At 36.1% G+C, this 23,674-nt stretch overlaps 1 protein-coding gene across 6 annotated transcripts in view; it reads left to right on the plus strand.

Annotated features, from left to right (window-relative positions):
* Positions 1 to 23,674, plus strand: part of LOC150104406 (uncharacterized) — a 459,199-nt gene that overhangs the window by 244,257 nt on the left and 191,268 nt on the right. For all 6 annotated transcript variants that reach the window (XM_090396357.1, XM_090396356.1, XM_090396354.1 and 3 more), the window contains one exon: positions 9,832 to 9,935. In XM_090396357.1, coding sequence (XP_090252483.1) covers positions 9,832 to 9,935 — 104 coding nt within the window. The remainder of the gene's footprint in view (positions 1 to 9,831; positions 9,936 to 23,674) is intronic.

Here is a 23,674-nt window from a genome sequence, read left to right on the forward strand (position 1 = left end):
TCTACAAAGACCAGGCAAGGAGGGTGACTTGGTTGGTCAGAGTAGCTAAAGAGAGGTATGAACAGCAGTTAACTAATGAAACCAAAAAGAATCCTAGGGAGTTCTTTCGATATGTAGCCAGCAAAAGAAAGAATGATTATGGAAGAATGACATTGATTGGAGAAAATGGTATAAAGACAGCTGATGCAGAATGTGTGGTGGAGATACTTAATGAGCAGTTCATAAAGATCTCTCAAGCTTGTGAATGTGACTTCATGGAGGGATTGAGAGCAGTTGATGATGGGGAGGAGAGACTGACTGTAGGTGAGCAAGAGGTGTATGGGAAGTTGAGTAAACTAGATATTAATAAGGCTGTGGGACTTGATAATATATCACCACGTATGCTGAAGGAATGTGCCAGAGAGTTGACACCTGCCTTGACATATTTTTTTAATACGAGTCTTGCACTTGGTCAAGTCCCTAAAGAGTGGAAGGAGGGCAAGATTGTGCCACTTCATAAAGGAGGTGATCGAACTCGAACATCAAACTATAGGCCTATCTGTGTGTCAAGTGTTGTGGTTAAGTTGTTGGAGAAGCTTGTGAGAACTAGGATCCCGATTTGGGTTGATAACAATGGTATTATCTTTGATGGGCAGCATGGATTTACTAAAGGGAGGTCATGTTTTAGTAATCTACGTACTTATTACAATAAAGTGACTGCTTCCTTGGACAGAGGAAAAGGATACACAGTAATATACTTGGATTTCGCAAAGGCTTTTGATAGAGTACCTCATGAGAGGTTGACAGTCAAACTAGAGGAGATGAGGTTGGATATTAGATTGCTGCATTGGGTTGGAGACTGGCTATCTGATAGGTATTAACAAGTTGTGTATGGGGAAGTGATATCAAGGAAAAGGAAAGTTACTAGTGGAGTGCCTTGGGTCTGTTTTAGGGCCATTACTGTTTAACTTGTATATTAATGATATTGGTGAAGATTTGGATGGAGATATTCAGTTGTTTGCAGATGATGCAAAGTTGGGACGAACCATGAAGTGTAGTGGAGATGTTGTGGCCTTACAGGAAGAATTGAATAGATTGAGTGATTAGGCACGGAAATGGGGATGTGAATTCAATGTCGCAAAATGTAAGGTTTTAAAATTTGGAAAACAAAGATGGGATGCAGAATTTATGCTTGCTGAGAATATATTGTTGGAGGTAGACGAAATAAGAGATCTGGGGGTGATAGTGGATAAGGATCAAAAATTTAGGGGACACATCACTAAAATTATTACTATTACTATTATTACGGGCAACTCCAGGGAGTCATTAGACTCATCGAGGGAGGCCCCAAATCATATTCATCACAACTATTTGACATTCATACAGTATCTATCATACCTCGCCTTAAACTCATTCACTGTCACAGCATCCACCACAGACTCAGGGAGCGCATTCCACTCATTCACTACTCTAAAAGTAAAGAACCCAGCTTTTACACCTTTACTAACCACACTTTTGCCCAGTTTCCATGGATGTCCCCTAGTCCTCCCACAACCAGCCCTGTTCTCAAAAATATCTTCTGAATTAATTTTATAGATACTCTTCAGTAATTTGAATGTCTCAATCATATCTCCCCTCCTCCGCCTATCAACCAATTTTTGCAACCCACAAATCCTCAACCTGTTCTCATAAGGTTCATTCCACAGACCTGCTATCATCTTGGTCACTCGCCTCTGGATCCTCTCCACCTCCTCCCTATCAAGAAGAAACCTAGGTGACCAAATCTGAGCACAGTAGTCTAGATGGGGTCTTATCAAGGCTCGATAGAGAGGAACAATAACCTGCTTGTCTCTGCTTGTCAACGTATTCTTCAGCAACCAAGTGATTTGATGAGCTGTTTTGGTCACTTTTGCAATGTGTCCCCTAAATTTCAATTCCTTATCTACCAACACTCCTAAATCTCGTGCCTCATCAATTTCCTGGAGCACGGTTCCACAAATGCAGTAAACTGCCGCCAATCTTTTCGCCCCAAAATGCATAACCTTACATTTTGCCACATTAAACTGACATCCATTCTCCTTAGCCCAGACCTCCAATCTATCCAAATCATCCTGCAAAATTTTGACGTCATCTGCATTCACTATTGCCCTACCCAACTTCGCATCATCCGCAAACAAATGAACTGTTCCTCTCAGATCATTTCCTATATCATTTATGAACAAATTAAACAGCAGTGGTCCAAGAACAGATCCTTGTGGCACACCACTAGTCACAGGCCGTCTTGTGGACTCTACTCCCGAGTAAACCACTCTCTGATATCTCTCCTTCAACCACCCTCCTATCCATCTCACCAATCCTATGTCCATTCCCATATGCTGCAATTTACTGATTAGAATTCCATGTGGAATCCTGTCAAAGGCCTTGGCAAGGTCCAGTAGAATCACCGTAAACCCATTACCCTTATCCATTTCAGCCGTCACTGTGTTATAATACGTGAGCAAGTTACTGAGGCATGACCTACCCTTCACAAAACCATGCTGTCCCCGATACAGTATCCCATTTTCTTCTATCCAATCTTGTATTTTCCTCTTGACTATTTTCTCTAAGACCTTGACAATGATTCCTGATATGCTAATCAGTCGGTAATTTACAACAGCAGTCTTGGAACCACCTTTATGCAGTGGAACTATTTTCCCCTCTTTCCACCCGCTCGGGACTAAACCAGAGCCGAGACTCAAATTAAACAAAATGGTCAAGGGTACTGACAATTCTTTAGCTGCTTCTCGTACAACACGAGCTGGTATACCATCCAATCCCACAGATGTATTGACATTGAGGTTATGCAATAGACTACTCACCTCCACTTCATTAACCACAATTCCCATATAATCTACTGGGTTATTCGTTTCTGCAATGTCACCACCTGGATGATATACTTTTGCAAAGTGCTCACTCAGTAACTCAACTATCTCAACTGATTCAGTTACCTCCCTACCATCAGCATTCTTTAAAATCAATCTGCCATGTACATTTTTCCTTTTACTTGCTACATATCTAAAAAACTGTTTAGGATTCTCTTTAGCCTGCATGGCCAATGTTCTTTCGTAATCCTTTTTTGCTTTTCTTACCACACTCGTCACCCTTCTGGCCTGCGCTTTATACCGTTCATGTGCCTGCTGGTCACCCTTCTTCTTAAATTCCCTCCATAGTTGTTTCTTTTTTTGCAACTCAAGCTTAATGGTGTTATTCATCCATTTAACCCCTACTTGATTTATTATTCGGACTCTAGGTATACAGTCAGCCATTGCTTCATGCAAGCACTTCTTAACTACCTCCCATGCACTATCAACTTCTAGTCCTTGCAGTTGTACATGCCATGGCACTGAACCAATCAAACTCCTAAGCTTGTCATACTTTCCAGCCCGATAATTCCACATGTACCCTGTCTTAATTGAAAATTCTACACCTTTAGCCACCTCCCAAGTTAAGACCCTATGATCACTCTCACCGATTGGTGGCAATGTGGTCATATTTGTTACAGCCAAATCCTCAGATGTAATTACTAGGTCAAGCACTCTCTGACCCCTAGTATTATCCATTACATGCTGTCGCAGATAGTTATCCCTTAATAACCGCATAAAATCCAGTTCCTTCCTCCCGTGTGTCCTCTCCTCACTCCAATCAATGCGACCATAGTTGAAATCTCCCATAATAATCACCCTCCTTCCACTCATTTCTTCTATTTGCTTGTGCATACTGTCACCACCATCTTTTCCATCACCTGGTCTATAGCAGCACCCAATTGTATATTTAGTTCTGCTAGCCACAATCTCACACCAAATGGCCTCAAATGTGCTCTTTTCTCTATCCTGCAATTCAACTTCTATTCTCCTTGGCTGGAGCTCATCAGCTATCATCAACAATACTCCTCCCCCCATTTTATTCTCTCTGTCATTCCTGAACATACTATACCCATCGCATTCAATCCCACTAGTTATATCATCTACAGTCAGCCATGTTTCACTAATACCTATAACCTGTGGTCTGGAAGTGCCAACCATGGCCAAAAACTCTTCCTTCTTGTTCCTAATACTCCTAGTATTAGTGTACATGAATTTAAGACCCCCATTAGCCCCAACCCTACCTTGATGCCTTATATTAACTATCCCTCTCAGATTTGTTGTCCTTATTTGCTCTGGCATATTATATTCTTTCTTACATTCAACCGCCTCCATAAGGACTGTATCTCTACTCCCCCCCAACAAATCTAGTTTCCCTGAATTTGCACATCCACTACATTCAGCAACACTTTCTCAAGTCTTCTTACACCGTAACCATTCAAATGCAAGCCATCCATCTTATATAGATCCTTTCGCCCATCAAACTCACTCCACACATCCACAAATTCCACACCACTCGTTATACATAACCCACGCATAAAGTCATTTGCAATTATAGCCCTCCTTTTAAACATTTCACTGTCATACCGTGGCAAAAGACTAATCATTCTAACTCTCTCACTCTTTTCTTTTGCTACCTCAAACAATTCATTCAGGTCTTCTATCATTTCCATTTTATCTCCTTTCAAATCATTCGTACCTGCAACAACAATCATTTCTTTCACCCTTTCCTTTTGCTCTCTAATAGACGCAGTTACGTCCTTTATGGTCGCACCAGGTTGGTACGATTTTGTCAAATCCTCTACTAACACACCTCATACTAACGAGTCTCCATACAGCACTCTATCCTTCATTTTGTTAATGTTCACATTCATACGTCTATTTTTCCTGTCATACCTTTTATTATTGGTTGGTTCATTCAGTCTACTTTTGTTCATGCACTCTAGCTGCTGTTTTGCTCTTTCTATTGCATTATTCAACAACACGATCTCACTCAATGCATCTATCTCATCTTTTTTTTTTTCTGAGAAACCATTTATACTATCATTCACACTCTCACAATTTTCATATACAACCTTGCCGTTTCTTGTCATATCCCTATTTCCTTCATTCTGAAGGTTGACAAAAATATCACACTCACGATCCGAAATACACTTCAATTCCGCATTCTCCCTACATTTTCTACACACCTTCAATCCTTTATTATCATCTAACCACACTCCGACCGCACTCCGCAAAGCGTACATTTCACAGCTAGTACACTGACTCATTTCTTTTATGCTACCGTTCTTTGATAACGATGGCGAACCTTCATTACCGGCCGCCATTTTCCTTCGAAGACAACACAAAGACTTTTGGTGAATGATGTGGAGGACACTGACGTGTAGAAGTAGGGAGATTCTTCTTCTGTTATATAAGGCTTTGATTAGGCCACACATGGTCTATTGTGCCCAGATTTGGTCATTGGGTTTTCAAAAGGATGAAGAGATGTTGGAAAGGGTCCATCGGAGACTGACTAAGGTAGTTTCTGACCTCTGGAATGTCAAGTATGAGGAAAGATTGAGAAGATGTAATTTGCAGAGTCTTGTGGATAGGAGGAAGAGGGGAGATATGATCGAGACCTACAAGTTGGTAAGGGGTTGTTATAGGATCAATGCTGGAGAAGTTTTACAGAGAATAGTGGGAGATCAGGGGAGAACTAGAGGTCATCCCTGGAAACTATATAAAGAAGGTGTGAGTAGGGGAGTGAGAGGCAGGTTTTTTTCGTGCAGAGTTGTGAATGATTGGAATGCCTTGCCTGAGAATGTGGTGTCTGCAAGGAGTTTGAATGTGTTTAAAACACAGTATGATGAGATGTGTGTGTAAGATAAAAGGACCTCCCAGATGAGTCTTTGACTCCATGAGGTCTTGGGGTGGTAATAATAATATTATATTAGAGTTATGATCCTGGATTGCTTAGCCCTAATTATAATTAATTCTTAGACAAAACGGTTAAGTGGGTAGAATATGTACCATCCATATTCTTGGGATTTTTAGACCACCATTATTGTTAAGTTAAAGGTGATTAATAAAATTTTCACAGGCCTCCTTAAATTTATTCTCGTACCATGTTTTGGTGTGATTGTAAACAGCAGATGCCTTTCTAGTCGATTCTGTGTAGAGTATTCAGGACATGATCAGAAAGGCCAGATTTACCACAGTTATTAAATTTAATATGCCATTTATGGTCCTTTTTTCTGATAGGAATTGTGCATCCTGTTTCATCTATATAGGGCAAATTACAGGTGCAATGAATACAGTATGGTATACTCCAGAATGTGGCCAGCAGAGGAAGGGATTCTTGTATGAATTTAATAAGATTTTTAATTTTGCAGGAGGTTTAAAGGCAGCATTAAGGTTGGATTTCTATAGTATGCTGTTTATTATATCTGATATACCTTTAATATATGGAGTGGCTACAGTTTTATTGTAATCTAGTTAATTTTTGTTTTGTGACTTCACAAGACTCCACAAGTGGAGTCTTGTGAAGAATTTTGTTGATAGTATTTTGGTTGTAGTCATTTTTCAGGAAGGTATTGCTGGTAACTTTTAATTCATGTTGAAGTCCTTGTTCACTGGAGCAAGTCCTGTTTTTTAGTTGTTTTTTTTTTTAGGGAGTTAAAGTTTAGATGACATGTTGCAAAGTTAGCCAAAACACACATATCAGATTTTGTGGTTGTTGAACATCAATAAGTAGAGATAGAGAAGTTATTGTTTCTGTTTATCATGTGCTAATAAGACAACATCTGAACTACTGCTTGCAGATCTGGTATCCTGGATTCCATGGAGATGAAGAAGTGGTTGAGAAAATCGATAGGTGTGTGACGAAGATTGTTGCAGAATAATAGAATGCTGCCTATGAGAATTAAGATGTGTGGGCTTCAAAAACCACCTGATAGGTAAAAGAGACATGATAGAAGCATGTGTGATTAAAGGAGTTTTTATAGGAATTTATGTAGGCTTTTCAATAAGTAATAAGACTACATTTATACAGAAAACAGATTACCTTTACTCGTCATCATTTACATGGTCTTTTTTGAAGTAACTGCTGTGAGACTCGATGCATTTGTCCCACCGTTGCGTCCACTTCTTAAACACATGTGAGAGTCTATTTTTTGAGAGTTCTTTCAAAACTGCCTCTGCAGCTTTTACACATGCTTTGTTACTTTCGAAATGGCAGCCTCTTAGTGGTTTCTTGAGCTGAGGAAACAGCCAGAAATCGCACGGTGCGAGATCGGGACTGTATGGAGGGTGTGGTAGGATATCTGTGTTGTTCTTCTGCAAAACATCCACTACACAACCAGCAATTTGTGGCCTTGCATTATCGTGGTGCAATAAGAAGCCATTCTTCAGCAATGGATGCTTCCTTTTGACGTGCTTGATGATAATCACTGCTGTGTTGATAATTGTCTCTGTGATGGACGTTGAAGGTCTTCCATCACGTTCAAGATCTTCCACATTTTGCCTTCCTTCCTTAAAAGTTTTATGCCAACGAAAAACACTTGCCCTCGACATTGCTTCATAGTGGAAAGCTTTATGTATCATGTTAAAAGTGTCTGATGCCGATTTTTGCAAACGCACTCAAAATTTAATCGCATAACACTGTTCCAAGGACGCTTCCATTTCGAAGACTGGTCGCGCCTCGTAGGCGCGCCGATGAGCATTTGCATTTAGTCACGTGACACTCTGGCACATCAGCCTGTATACCATCTATCAACCTCTTTTGTTAATACAGACAGCAACATTTCTTTATTCCACAGAAATTAATATTGTGATGAGCGGTTTCGCCACAGTAAAATTAGTCTTATTACTTATTGAACAGCCCACGTACATTGAAGATTTTTTAGTACATGGCAGGGATGGACAGAACAAGGGATCATCCATGGGAATTGTGTAAGAGTTGGTGTAGCAAGGATGTTAGGACTAGATTTTTTTTGCTTGGAGGGTGGGATGGATTGCCATAGATGGTTGAGTGCTTCATTAGTGAATGAGTTTAAGAAGTGTGAATAATGGATCTCCTAGAATGAGTTTTCTGACTCCATTGAGATACCTGTATAATAATAATATAATAGGAGTTGCACAGATTACAAATAGTGTCTTGAATGGAAGAGGCTATGAGTGTGAATTGCTTATCCCAGAATAAACAAGAGTTGTTTAAAAAAAATTTTAAAGATTGCGATAGAAAGAGAGAGAGAGAGAAAAGATAGAGGGAGAGAAATTTCATTCTAATGAAGATCTGATTTCTCTTTTTAAAGATCACAACAATCTATCATCCCTTATATTCGTGGTATTTCAGAAAAATAGCAAAAAAATAGATGAAGTTTTCTACAAACTATCTCAATGTAGTTTCCAAACCATTCATTCAGCTCCTTGTGCCTGTAGTTTAGCATACTTTGGAGGGACTGGTAGATCTGTTAACATCTGCCTTGACACAAAAAGTACATGACTGATCATCTGTATAGTTACGACATAGGTTATGCTTTGGATATTTCTTCACACAGTGTTTAAATGGAACACGACACTGTTATATATATATATATATATATATATATATATATATATATATTAGGGTTGTCAAGTAATTTTATAAACTTGGTTATTTTACTCCTAATCCCAAGTAAGCAAACAGTTAAGTTTGCGCCTGAAACGTAGTTCAAGTCTAAAGGTGGTGCAACACCAGGGCAACTCATTGTAAAAGTAGGTAAAGCTCTGATCACTATTCTTAGTATTTTTCCATAATGTAAAGCACATCTCACTAAGAGGTGTATACTGCAATACATTATGGGTGGGGTCACTACTCAGACCGGTTTCAACCTTTTTTGAGGTCTCCTCAGTGAGTAGCTAGAACCTAAATATCAAGGTTTTAGTAATACAGAGCCTAATCAACTTTACCTATACAAGTTGCTACAAGGTGTTTTTAATTTGAATAATCTCTGGAGGAGATATAGATGTAAATAAGTTTTTTTTACCTTGGAAAATATTATGGAAATACTAAGAATAGTGATCAGAGCTTTACCCACTTTTACAATGAGTTGCCTTGGTGTTGCACCACCTTTTAGACTTGAACTACGTTTCAGGTGCAAACTTAACTGTTTACTTACTTGGGATTAGATGTAAAATAACCAAGTTTATAAAATTACTTGTTAACCCTAATATACATTATTCCCAAGGTAAAAAATGTTATTTACATCTATATCTCCTCCAGAGATTATTCAAAATAAAAACACCTTGTAGCAACTTGTATAGGTAAAGTTGATAAGGCTCTGAATTACTAAAACCTTGGTATTTAGGGTCTTGCTACTCACTGAGGAGACCTCAAAAAAGTTGAAACCGGTCTGGGTAGTGCTCCCACCCATAATGCAGTATACATCTCTTAGTGAGATATGCTTTACATTATGGAAAATACTAAGAATAGTGATCAGAGCTTTACCCACCTTTACAACAAATTGCCCTGGTGTTGCACCACCTTTAGACTTGAACTACGTTTCAGGCGCAAACTTAACTGTTTGCTTACTTGGGATTAGGAGTAAAATAACGAAGTTTATAAAATTACTTGGTAACCCTAATATACATTTTTCCCAAGGTAAAAAAACTTATTTACACACACACACACACACACATATATATATATATATATATATATGAAGTATGGCTGCAATAATTTGCCAGAAATAATCTGCCATGAAGAATCTAAAAATTATATCAGATTATATTTAAATCGTCATCTGTGAAGCACTCCCCCACTTCAAGTACAATTCTTAATAGAAAGTTAAGCAAATAGTTCCAGTCTAAACAACCCCCTCTTGGTGTTGTTTATACTGGAAAGCACCGTTATGAATAATTAATTTATTTTATAATGAATGCCATTTGTGTCTTTTCTTGCAAATGTTCGAAATATTTTGATACAACCTAGGGTATATGTTGGAACCTGATTTGGAAAAAAGGCCCGATATTTACCAGGTGTCATATGTTGCCTTTAAACTGTTAGGAAAAGAATGTCCTGTTGCCAATTTAAAGGTATGCTCAGTTTGATACTTTCTTAATATTTTTATCTTAATATTTTCTTATCATTTGAATAAGGTGGGAGTTAAGAATAGTTTTGTGCAATTAAGATTCTTTATTAAGAATACAGTCTTAATTAACAACAAATTCTTTGTTAAGAATACTGTCTTAATTACCAATGTGTATTTTATTGGTTTTAGATATAAAAAATAAATTAATAGATGTCTATTAGATTTGATCTTGACTGAATGGATGTTATTGAAATTTAGTGTTCGAAATCATTACAAAAATTTGTCAAGCTGTCACATTTTTCTACTCTTTGCATATGCAAAGGGGATTATGTTTTAAGTATGTATGTGTGTGTGTGTATATATATATATATATATATATATATTTTTTTTTTTTTTTTCAGAATTCATTTTTACTCGGTTGGAATATAATAAAAAAGCTTTAATGACTGTTACCGAGAGATAAAAAGATGACAAGATATATTTAAAAAGATTTTACTAGTTTCGTTGAATAGATCAACATCCTCAGGTATCACAATCAAAGAAGTATATAAAAAATTACAGAGAATTAAAATTGTAATAACAGAACAAGTATAAAAAGACAGTAGCGGGTTTGAAAAACAAATGCGAATATGAGTTCCAAACAAACATATACTACGCACTGTCGCCAGTGCGCCAGTACTGAACAGAAGCAGCGTGTGCGTCAGAGAGATTGTAACTCAGGCTGTTGTTGATATGAGAGGAATCTAGAGAAATTTCCCTAGATTCGACAATCTTTCTTTCGAGTTCATCGTAGCACACATGGATGTTAGAAGTTTGAGTCCAGTTTACGATGTGTTGGTGGCCTTCGTCTGAGTTAGCTGAAAAGAGAACGGGGCTAGAGAGAGCGCTAGCTCTAGTCCTGTTATAGGAGATATCTCTACGGTGTTCATCCAAACGTAGAAGAATGGATTTGGCAGTCTGTCCATAGTATGGCTTTCCACAATCACATAAAATCTTGTACACTCCTGGAAACTGAGTAAGAAGATGTTTCTGTTTATGTTTGCTAAGTAATGAACGAAGTTTTGGAAGCGTAGTGAAGCAAGTTTTGAAGTTAAATTTCTTGAGAATCTTGGCCAGTTTTGGTGAAAGAGAGCTGATGTAAGGCAAGGAGATGAAGGCTCTTGGGGGAGAGGGATCTTTAGAAGTAGTTGAGTGCCTGGGGGAAAGAAATTTGTCAATTTTCTTTGGAGAGAAACCATTATTAATAAAAGTTTTTTTAAGAAAATGGAGTTCATTTTCAATTTCTGTTTCATTTGTAAGTAATGATTTGGCTCGGTGAGCTAAGGTGGAAATAATACCACATTTTTGTGGGGGATAGTGATGGGAGGAAGCATGAAGGTATCTGTCAGTATGAGTAGTCTTTCTAAAAATTGAGATTTTAATGCTCTCAGCACATCTGGTAAGTTTGAGGTCTAAAAAGGGAAGGCAGTCGTCTGATTCCAGTTCGAAGGTGAAAGAGATTTTTTCATGGCACTTGTTTAGGTGGTCTAAAAATAAATAGAGGTTATTGACACCGTCTTCCCAGATGAGGAAAATATCCTCAATATAGTGGTACCAGACTTTTGGTTTAAAGTGAAAGGAGTTAATAGCTTTTTCTTCAAAATCGTTGAGAAATATATCCGCGAGAATCGGAGAGAGTGGGCTGCCCATAGCCAGACCTGAGTTTTGTAAGTAGATCTTATTATCATAAGATAATAAGATCTACTATTATCTACTATTCCTCCCATCACTATCCCCCACAAAAATGTGGTATTATTTCTACCTTAGCTCACCGAGCCAAATCATTACTTACAGATGAAACAGAAATTGAAAATGAACTCCGTTTTCTTAAAAAAACTTTTATTAATAATGGTTTCTCTCCAAAGAAAATTGACAAATTTCTTTCCCTCAGGCACTCAACTATTTCTGAAGATCCCTCTCCCCCAAGAGCCTTCATCTCCTTGCCTTACATCAGCTCTCTTTCACCAAAACTTGCCAAGATTCTCAAGAAATTTAACTTCAAAACTTGCTTCACTATGCTTCCAAAACTTCTTTCATTACTTAGCAAACATAAACAGAAACATCTTCTTACTCAGTTTCCAGGAGTGTACAAGATTTTGTGTGATTGTGGAAAGCCATACTATGGACAGACTGCCAAATCCATCCTTCTACATTTGGATGAACACCGTAGAGATGTCTCCTATAACAGTACTAGAGCTAGTGCTCTCTCTAGCCACGTTCTCTTTTCAGCTAACTCAGACGAAGGCCGCCAACACATTGTAAACTGGACTCAAACTTCTAACATCCATGTGTGCTACGATGAACCGAAAGAAAGATTGTCGAATCTAGGGAAATTTCTCTAGATTCCTCTCACATCAACAACAGCCTGAGTTACAATCTCTCTGATGCACATGTTGCTTCTGTTAAGTACTGGCGCACTCGCGACAGCACGTAGTATACGTTTGTTTGTAACTCATATTTGCATTGGTTTTTCAAACACGCTACTGTCTTTTTATACTTGTTCTGTTATTACAATTTTAAGTCTCTGTAATTTTTTATATACTTCTTTGATTGTGATACCTGAGGATGTTGATCTTTTTAAATATATCTTGTCATCTTTTTATCTCTCAGTAACAGTCATTAAAGCTTTTTTATATATATATATATATATATATATATATATATTGCATTAACTCTGATCTACGAGGGTGGTTCCATAAGTTTCCTACCTCACTAACTTTTAGAGGTGATGGAAAGAAAACACTTGTCATTTTTCACGTCTTCGAATTAATATTTCCCCGTGAAAAAATAGCCTGTACTTTTGTCTTCAAGCATCTTTCACCTCATTGTCATATGCAAATTTTCTTCCTTGAAGGTCTTTCTTCAGTTTCAAGAAGAGGTAGTAGTCACTGGGTGCTACATCTGAGCTTGTCGTAGGGTGGATGTTGTTCAATCTCCTGGAAGCCATAGTCCTTCACTGCAGCCTTTGCAACAGTATTACGGAGTATGTAAGGGAAATACCTGCCAGAGTTATATAAAATACTCTAACTTTGACTATTTATAAGAATCTCTGCCATTCAGTAAAAGTTCATCTCACAGATTATAATAATTCTTGAAAAAATGACATATCAATCAAAAGGTCAACATTTAGCAGTATCAAACTTCTAGTCATTATTACTAGCATAGGAATTTTCAGTCTTTCGTTCAAAACTCTAAATGATTGTTCCACTATTTTTGTTCACGAAACACTTCAAAATATTAATATCAGATGAGTTTCATTTGAAACATCTTAGTGTGCTCGCATAAATTATGCAAGAATGTGATTATGAAATATTGGCTTACATATTGTGAATGTATAATATTGTTAAAAAAAAAAAAAACAGAAATTTTACAAAACAGTTGATGAAAGTTTGACCTGTTTTTGACTTATTTACAATAAAAATATAATACTATTTTTCATTCTGCTGCACTGAAGGTCTGATTAACCACCTTACCGGCCATTATGGATAAAATATGCATTCTCATATGCTTCACATCCATCATATATTTCAATGTAATATCAGTGGTATTACAATTTTAATATGCGCTTCACATCCATGATAACCTTGACATCTATAGATGTCTTGGCCAGTAGCATAGTTAAAACTAAAATTGAAATCACTCAAGAAATTTCAATAGAAATTAAACATCTTGCTCAGCATTAGATGATGATCTGTTGTACGTGCCAGGACATCCCCCCCTCCCTCCCACTTTTTTAATAAGACATTGGCATAAGGTTAAAGAGAGGTCTGTGGTGTTATTATTCAACTGAATGTTCAATGTAGTATCAGAATGAACATAATTATACTGAAGTTCAAGTATTCTTGATGGTATCACATCAAATGTATAATCATTATGGGTGACTTAAGTTATCCAAACATGGATTGGGTAAAAAAAATTTTATGATAATGAAGGAGAATTTATTGAGTTATGAGAACTTTCTTAAGAAGCATGTGAAAGAAGAAACTTGAGGTCAAGGAGTGTTAGATTTGATCAGAAGGGATCTCAAGAAGCTTTACCACCAGTTGGTGACAGTGATCATGCTGTACTTTACTGGGTAGTAGCCATAATCATATAGCCGTTTCAGTAAGGACAGGTTACATGCTGAACTACAAAGCTGGAAATTTGACCATCCCAGGAAAATGCTATCTTTGGTCTCATGGTATCATAATGAATGGTAAAGATATCAACTGTGCATGGAAATCTTTGAAAAAGCTTAAATGAGTTAGTGTCTGAATGTATCCCTAGAGTTTGAAGAACAAATAAGTTTGGAGTTAAGTTGATGTGTAACCTTATAATAAAGTAGAGATCCATTTGAGATCCTTTTGTGTCAGAAGCTGATGAGATTGTGCAATTAATGAATGCTCACTTTGCTAAGATATGTCAACCAGGTGTATGTAACATGGTGCACAGTGCTGCTACAACATTGGATGAATAGTTAGAAGTGCATGAGAATGAGGTTGATGAGCTGTTACATAACCTGGTTAAGAATTTAGTAATAGGAACAAATAGAATATCAGCACGTATGCTAAAGGAATGTTCAGCCAAATTGGCTAGGCCCTTGACAAGTTTCTATAACTAGTGTCAGCTCAGGAAAGATGCCTCAGGAATGGGAAAAGTGTATGATAGTTCTGTTGTCCAAGGGTGCAGAAAAAACCAATGTATTCTACTGCTGACTTTTCAGTATCTCTTGAGTGGTGGTGAAGATTTTAGAAAATTTGGGAAAAACGTACATATAGAAATAATTTGACAGACAAGCTATACTCTATAAAGAACACAACATGGTCTTATTAAATGTTTTAATAATTTTTGTGGTTTTATGGCTGAGTTGGATAAAGAGAATGTAAGCATTGTGATACCCTTAGATTTTGCTCAAGCATTTGATAGGATGCTGCAAGAAAGGCTGTTGCGTGAACAGCCTTTCTTGCAGCAAGGTTGGTTGGAGCAGTATCAAAGAACGGTATAAACTGGATGTGAATTGATCAGATTTAAGGTAGCTAGTGATGTGCCCAAAAGAATCATTCCTTGGGCCATTGTTGTTTAAACTATACATTAATGATGTTGGGAAGGATCTGACAGGAGTTTAATTGTGCGCTGATGATGCAAACATAGGCAGGGCAATCAGGTATGCTACTGGTATCCAGCACTTGCAGAATGCTTGGAGTAGGCTGGAAATGTGGGCAAATGAATGTGTCAAGTTATATAGTTCGGTGTGATGAGATTTCCAACTGCATTTTATATTAGTAGGGTTATGCTACAAGAAACTGATGAGGTCATGGATCTTGGCATTATAGTGAATAGGAATTTGAAGTTCAAAGGTCACATAGTAAAAAATTGCAAATTCAATTTGGGATAATTATGATGTTGGAACGAACATTGACATGTAAGTTTAAGGAAGTCATTTTGCCTCTATAAGACCTTAATAAGGCCACACCTGGACTACCTTGCACAGATTTGGTTTTCTGGATTCAGAAGGGATCAAGCAACTGTTGAAAGGGTGCAAAGATGGCCAAATATTCTTGTCTGTTGGTTGGAGAGTGAATTTACTAACATTTTGGTCAGCCAGGATGGCTAAATGCTTATATATGTTTACAGAAATATTTATACATTAGTATATATTATAATTTATTTTGAAAAAAAAATTTTTTTTTGATGCTACTGCATTAAGAATATCCTTCTTAATTTATTTTAGTGAGTAAGACTTTTTCACATGGCATTACACGAACATTCATGATATTACTATGTAACTCCTATTTATATGCTAAAGTTGCATATTATATGTCATTGTGTGCAAATTAGTTAAAACTTGGTAAACAGCACCTAATAAATGCAAGATTTACAGTTTTCAGTAGTAGTAAAAACAGTTTCATTGCACTATCATTAGTGTCACTATTTCCATGCAGTATCTTCACTAATAGTTAAACTAAATTTGTTCCATTGTTTTTCTAGGAACATCCATCAGCTCTGCTTACATTATTTCTTTTATAATGTTATTGCTAAATTTTTTAATAATTGTTTTTAATATTTTCAAAATTCTTGAAATTCAATGAAAAATATTTGTAAAAATTATGATTTTTACATTTTTCTTTCCATTGTTACATTTTACACACATTTGTATAAGTTTCTTTTGGATTTTGCACTAAGTTATGGAACCAGTTCCTACAAGATTTTTAAATTCTAGTCTATTTATCCGTAAAATCTGTTTCAACAAATGTTTTTGATTTCTAAGACTTCATTTGTCATAGTTTTTTTATCAGAAACAATCAAGATAAGCCCTTATGCCCTAAACAAGATAAATTTTTAGTTTATCTTGTTTATGGCATAAGAAATAATCACTTTTGTATTCACTATCTTCACATTCATCCTAAGATGAGGATAGCAGTGTGCAGAAAATCATTAGAGTTACCTCCAAAAGATTCTGAATTTAACGTTCTTTGGGTTTATATAGTTTATATGCTTTTTATAGTTTATATGCTGGCCTGGTTGGCCGAGTAGTTATTATATCCGCTCTCCAGCCAACAGGCTGCGGGTTCGAATCCAGCTGTGGGCATCGATATTTGTAATTGTCTGTGAAAATACTAGTAGTGGTGGTGGGTGGTAGATGGCGTTGGTGTAGTTGTGGTTGGTGGATTGAGTCGTGGAGACAGAGTTGTAGAGTAGGTGCCCTCCCTCAATGAATCTTTGGACTCCCTGGAGGTCAAGTAATAATAATAATATAAATATCAAAACATTGTGAAGTTGATGGAATGGCCCGATTATGTCAGGTGTATGTACTACATCCCTATTTATGATTAATGTGATGGTGTTCATTCAGAACTTTGTGAATATATTTGATATGGATATATTCGTAGAATCTGACCGTGACATCTGCATCGACATCACCGAATATACATTCAGTGATGATGACTGCAACAGGAAAGATTGGTTGATCACATTCATAGTTTTGAAGTGTTATGTGATTGCAAAAACTTATCTAATTTCTTATGTTCTTGTAATTTGTCTTGTAAGATAATTTTTATTTTAACTTCTCCCAAGCACCTTGCATTGCACTTTTTTTTACTTATTTATCTGTATATTATTATGACACTTATATAATAGTTATTACTATTATTCAATAGCCACAAATGCATCTAGTTACAAATTTCACGTATGAATGTTATGAATAGCTGATATCCAGTTGCGCAATAGTGCATATCTCAAGTCTTTAATACTGGGGGATATAACACCATTCTTGTTGTGAGCTTCTACACAAGCACATTCATTACACTGTCTTATCTGTGTTTTGTCATTTGCGATATGTGTTTAAGAAGCATGTTTATTTATAATCATTTTTTCTGAATAAAAATAAAGCATGAATGATTGAAAAAAAAAAAAAAAACAACCCATGGCAGATATTTAGTTCCATTCACCACTTGGCCCACCAAGAACTCATCTGTGGTCTCTGCTTCACCTTTAAATTTTTTGTCAAAGTTTTCTGAGAAAATAATATAATATAAATTTGGGGTAAAGAAATAGAAAAATATGACAATTTATAAAGATTTTTGAATCATGTTTATCTCTATGTTAGATTCAGTGAACATCACTTGGAGAATTGCATTTGAACTTATGAGCTGTGAATTGTCTGTAGTGTGCAGACCATTCACAGCTCATAAGAAGACACTGGAAAACACTGCACTAAAGGGCAGCATGATTTGGTTGAGTTGTTTATGACAGTTGATGTTATTATACTAGTGTATTGCAACTTTTAACTGTGAATATTTCTAGTCTGTTTGCCCATTCTGCAGGACAAAAAAAAACTTATCTCCATATGAGACCAGAAAAGCCCTTATAAACATTCTTCAGGTTGTACACAAAAGTAGAATGTTGATAGTTTTTATATATTTATTTATATTTTTCGTTCCTATCCACTTTTATTTATTTTTCTTATTTAATTAGTTTTTTGTTAGTTGATTGTTATTTGTAAAATGCAATAATCAAAAAGTAATTTGTGCCTTTTACAAACTCAAAGTTGTATATAAATTTTATTGGCCATAAAATCTTACTCATTCCTGTGTTTTTATTTTAAAGGCAGGCATTAAAAATGGCATGAAAATAATCCACTTTTCTATCCATTAAAAACAAAGAAGAAATAAAATATCATGGTTGGTTAAAAAAAAATTTCAGCATTTTGAAAAAAAAAAAATAAAAACCTGCATATCTTGTTAATGAATGAAAAACAAAATGTTAAGCAAAAAAAAAAAAGTTAAAATATTGGAATAAGATTTCTGATATTGGAAATTCTAAGCATTGACATATCTAACAGATTGCTTAATATGTAACTACACTGCTTGGAAAGAAGTCAGTAGACAATATTGTGAGGGACAAATAGCCATAGCACTTACCTTAATAGGATGTAGGACCTCTTTTAGTGTTACACAGTGATCAGCATTCATTTTTGAAATTATGGATTCTACAGCAGTGTTAAAATAACTCTTTTTATTATCCCGACGTTTCGATCTTCATATCAAGATCATCATCTGGAGCATACATAAATATACAAGACAAGCTGCGTTACATTTCAAACTGTAAACTAGAGAAACAATGATTTGATCACATGCTACTCACTTCCAAGAACAACTATAAACAGGACTGTAGAAAATCCAGGATCCTAGATCTAAAATAACAACTTGAATACTAAAAAAATAGGACATCACTGTTAAAGAAAAAATCTGTAAGAAAGAATGTTTATTCATGTTGTAATTTATAAATAATATTTTTTTTAAATCAAAAATAACAATTATAATAATAGAAATAGGACATGACTTACTGGAAGGAAAACTATCTGTAAGCAAGAATGTTTATTCATGTAATCATAAATTAAATCTAGCTTGATGTAATTTTTATATTTAATTTTTTTTTCCCATTAGAGGTCATGCCAGTGAGTAGCATGTGATCAAATCATTGTTTCTCTAGCTTACAGTTTGAAATGTAATGTAGCTTGTCTTGTATATCTATGCATGCTCCAGATGATGATCTTGATATGAAGATCGAAACGTCGGGATAATAAAAAGAGTTATTTTAACACGGTTGTGGAATCCATAATTTCAAAAATGAATGTTGGACCTCCTTTCACTGCGATAACTGCAGCAGTCCTACAGGGCATACTTTCCACAAGCATACCATAGTGATCAATGGGAATTTTGGGCAATTCTTCCTGTAGGCATGTAAAAATGTCCTAGACTGTTGTGGGGTAGACATCCCTTTACCTCACCTGATGCTCCAGTTCATCTCACAGATATTCAGTAGGGTCAGATCAGGGCTCTGTGGAGGACAGTCTAGTGTTGTGACAGATGTCCACAAACCACACATTATAGCAGCAGCCATATGACATAATGCATAGACATAGTTCCTGGTGTTTTATTTCTTCTACTCTTCTGGTTTGGAGAATTTGAGAAAACCATTGTCTTGCTGAAAGAGACAATGGTCAGTTCCATAGAAATGCCACAAAAGTAGGAAGCATTGCATTGTCCAGAATGTTCAGATACTTCTCGAAGTTCAGTGCTCGTGGCACCGCTAACATATGTCTGAGGCAAACCACGAAAAACAGGATCATACCATCACACCACCACTACTGAATTTCATAGTTGGAGTTGCGTCTTCTGGTAAAAAAAAAGTTTACTGGGCACCCTTTACACTTATCCATTCTCTTGGTAGAGAGTGTAGTGTGATTCATCACTTCATAACACAGCTGTCCAAGCTTCCACGTCCCACTGTACATGCTCGCTGCACCACTAAAGACAATGCTGCATATTTGTTTGGTAGTGTGGGCCTGAGAGTGTAGTGTGATTCATCACTTCATAACACAGCTGTCCAAACTTACACATCCCACTGTACATGCTCTCTGCACCACTAAAGGCAATGCTGCATATTTGTTTGGGTAGTGTGGGACTTGCATATTGTGGGCCTGTCATGTTGTGAGCCTTAGTTCTGGATGTTTTTGTGCAGATTAGTGTTCAAATCGATGCCCAGAACTCCATATTCAATGTATTGGCCAAGAAATGGTGGTTTTTACAGATTATCCTTCATAGTACCCTATGGTCACATTTGGTGAGGGCGGTTATTCACTGCAGGTAGCACTTGCAGTTGACTCCCTGCACTTCTATCTCAGTATGGTGTGCTGACCTGGGATGGCCCAATTTGTCAACAATTTGATGAACTGATAGGCCTGCAACATTACATTCCATCACAATGCCTCTTTCAAACTCCATCAGTTCCCTTCTCACAGCCATTTCACCTGGACATAATTGCATTGATTTGGGAGGATCATATTCCTCCAATTTATACTGGTTACAAACACTTGGCTTAATACATGACACGGTGCACCATGTCCATGGGGATGTTTTTTGACTTCTTTCCAAGCAACATAACATCATTACCACTTTCCTCATCCACCTAACATAGATTGAGGCCACATGAACAATAGTTTTCCAGTCCAATCTATCATCAGCCAAGTTATTTAAATTTCTGATTTCAGACCACTTATACTCTGGATGTTTTCAATCCATTTCCTTTTAGGTCTTCCTGGTGTTTTATTTCTTCTACTCTTCTGGTTTGGAGAATTTGAGAAAACCTTTTAGTGAGTATTCTTTAAACATGTTCATACCACTGTAACTGTTTTCCTCTGATTTGATTGGTTTTCATTTCAGACATTCATTTGTTATTTCTTCTGTTTGATACTCCAAGTTTCTGCACCATAAATAACTGTAGGAGTACCATTGAACTATATATTCATAATGTTTCATGGTTTAAACAACACCAAGAAAGGAAAAACACATTTATTAAACTTTCTAATATTTTGCTTGTTTTCTGCCTGGCATCATCAGAGCATAGCTATAACTGACAGGATAGGCACACAGCACTGAACTAAGGAATTGTGGAAAACAATTCAAGTTGTAACTGAAAACAGAAGTAATGTCCTTACATGGTGCCCTCTATGGGTCTGATAAGTATAAAGTAAATTGAGAGAAATCTATTGATAGTCTCTCAGATCTTTGGTAAATTAACGCAGCCATATTTGTTGAGGTTGGAAGAGTTCTTCATAGCTGATGCTGATTCTAGTCTCTCTGACCTATAACAATGTAGATGTAAAATGGATGAATTATTATGAATAATTATTAATAACAAATAAGCCAACAAAATTCTTTTCACTTTTATTTTAAATCCTTATTATGAATAATCAATGATGCCTGAACCTTTCTATATATATATCAAACTATTTGCTATAATTTTAAGTTTGGAGAAGTGTATTTTTCCATACATTTATAATTTTAGTCATAGACTACTGTAGATTTATTTTCTGCTTAATAGTTTCTTCATAATTTAACCTATCTGTGATCAGTGTGCTAGAGTAATTGAATTTTTTAACGTGTTCCAGTTTATTTCCTTCCACTTCTAAGTTAAGTTCTCCATTTCTGCCTGTTGCCATTTTTTTGGTTTTACAAAAATTTATCTGCATTATATATATGCATTATATATGAAAATAGTCTTTACTGTTTTCATGTAGGTTTTTGAGTATGCATTTTAAGTTTTCCTTATTATCTGTAAAGAATAGTCTAAGGACTCCATGGAGAGCTCATAATAATAATAATATATCATTTGCAGTTTTTTATGATGTAGATTTTGTTCGTATGTAGTTATTTCCATGTTTTCTGGAATGGACTCTTGTTCTTCTAGGCATGGATTAAACAAATATTGGTGAAAACAGACATCCCTGCTTGACACCTCTCTTAACTGGCATTTCAGAAGTTTCACATATTCCAAATTTTATTATTACACACACAACAAATTCTAAAAACATCCTCTTGATTTCCACTCTTTCCAAAGTCTTGATCCCTCCATGTTAAGCACTTATTTGTGGTGGAGAGAATCGCCTATTGATGGTACTGATACTTTTCATTCTCATACTTTTTCTCTGCTTTTCTTATATCTTTCTTGGGTTATTTCTGTTTCTTTAGCTATTTCTTTCTTTATCACCAAAGAGAGAGAGATTTCCAGTGTTCAACAGGAATACAGCATTCTTAATGAGCAGTTCTGAACCTTTGCTAACTCCTTAAATTTATCATACTGCATGGATATAGCACCCTTTTAACCTAGAGAACAGTCAAAATTATCATGATAAAACCATCTTAATTTTATCTGGTTACGCGATGTCAAGTAATATAGTATTATTTCCATGCAGTATTCTAGCTGCTAATACCAACTAGTATTGGCTCGCCTGGTTGATTGAGTGAATAGTATAGAATTTGTGTACCTGCTTTCCAGCATATGCTTTGAGTTCAAATCTTACTGTGGTATGGATGTTTGCTGAATGTTTTTATGTAGTGGTCAGTTTTTTGTCATCTGCTATGAGACAACCATCTGCTTTATTAGAGGCCCAAAGTGACCTTTAAAAAGTATCATAGGTTTAATCTTCTTGAGTGGGATTCATGCAAAGGGTTGATGTATCTAACTACCTACCAATCACTATCTCTGGAGTGAGTGGCAAATATTTGAGAAGTTGGTAAGATATGAATTGGCAGACAAGTTATACTTTGCAAAGAACAGCATTGGGTTTACTAGAGGGAGGTTAGGTCTAAGCAGTTTGCCGATTTTATAACAATGTTAAAACTGAGTTGGATAAATGGATTGCATACCTTAGACATTGCTAAGACATTTGTAGGATACCACAGGAAAGGCTGTTTTAAACCAGAGAACATAGGATTGGAATATAACCCCCCCCCCTTCCCCTCTCTCCTCCACTGGTGGTGACTCCTCTACTTTTATAAAAAAAATTCTGCCCATTTCAGGTCACTAGTAAAAAGTAACATCCTTAAAAAAATTCAGACATAATGGTTAGTTTGATGTCACTTCCTTATTTACTAATGTACCACTAACACTCTTTAATAAAGTCCTCCTTCCCTAAAATTTTTGAATTATTCAAGTTTACTATGTGTACAGGTTACTTTACTTAGCAAGGAAAAAATCTATACAAACAGATTAATGGTACTGCAATGAATTTCCCCCTCCTTCCAATTAACTTGGGCATGAAACCCACACTAAAGTAGTGTGGTTATTTAGTGTTACCTTAGTGTGGTTATTATTAAGACCATTACTTCAGGGCTCTAAATCTGCACACTAAGACAATATCCATGCAATGCTCCACATATGAAAAGCAACACAAAACAATAATAAACAAAAATATAGTCAACCACGAAATAAAAACCAACTGGGAACACATGGCATCACCAGATTCAACAGATATCCTATACAACAACATTAAACTCACACTGGAGAAAATATATAAAAAAGCTGCAAAGAAAGTTGGAATTTGTTCAAGAACAACCCAAAATCCTTCAATAACACAAAACTTAATCCTAGAAATACACAGAAAGGATGCTCTATGGAAACAATTAAAGCGATATCTAAGTAATGTGCTTTAAAAACTGAATATAAGATAACAAGGAATCGCCTTATAACAAATAAGAAATGCAAAAAGAAACTATTACAGAGACAAATTAACCTCTGCACAAAACATGAAACAAACCTGGCATCTGATCAACGGGATGCTAGATTGTGCTCCCAATACCACCACCTCTGAAACCATAAAACATAGCTTCTTGAGAGATGCAAAATCTATCCAACAACTAGCAAATGACAATAATACTTTAC

The sequence above is a fragment of the Typopeltis vanoorti genome, chromosome 8 (genome assembly GCF_054136105.1).
Source record: "Typopeltis vanoorti isolate ZY-2024b chromosome 8, IOZ_Tvanoo_1.0, whole genome shotgun sequence".
NCBI classification, from domain to species: Eukaryota; Metazoa; Arthropoda; class Arachnida; order Uropygi; family Thelyphonidae; genus Typopeltis; species Typopeltis vanoorti.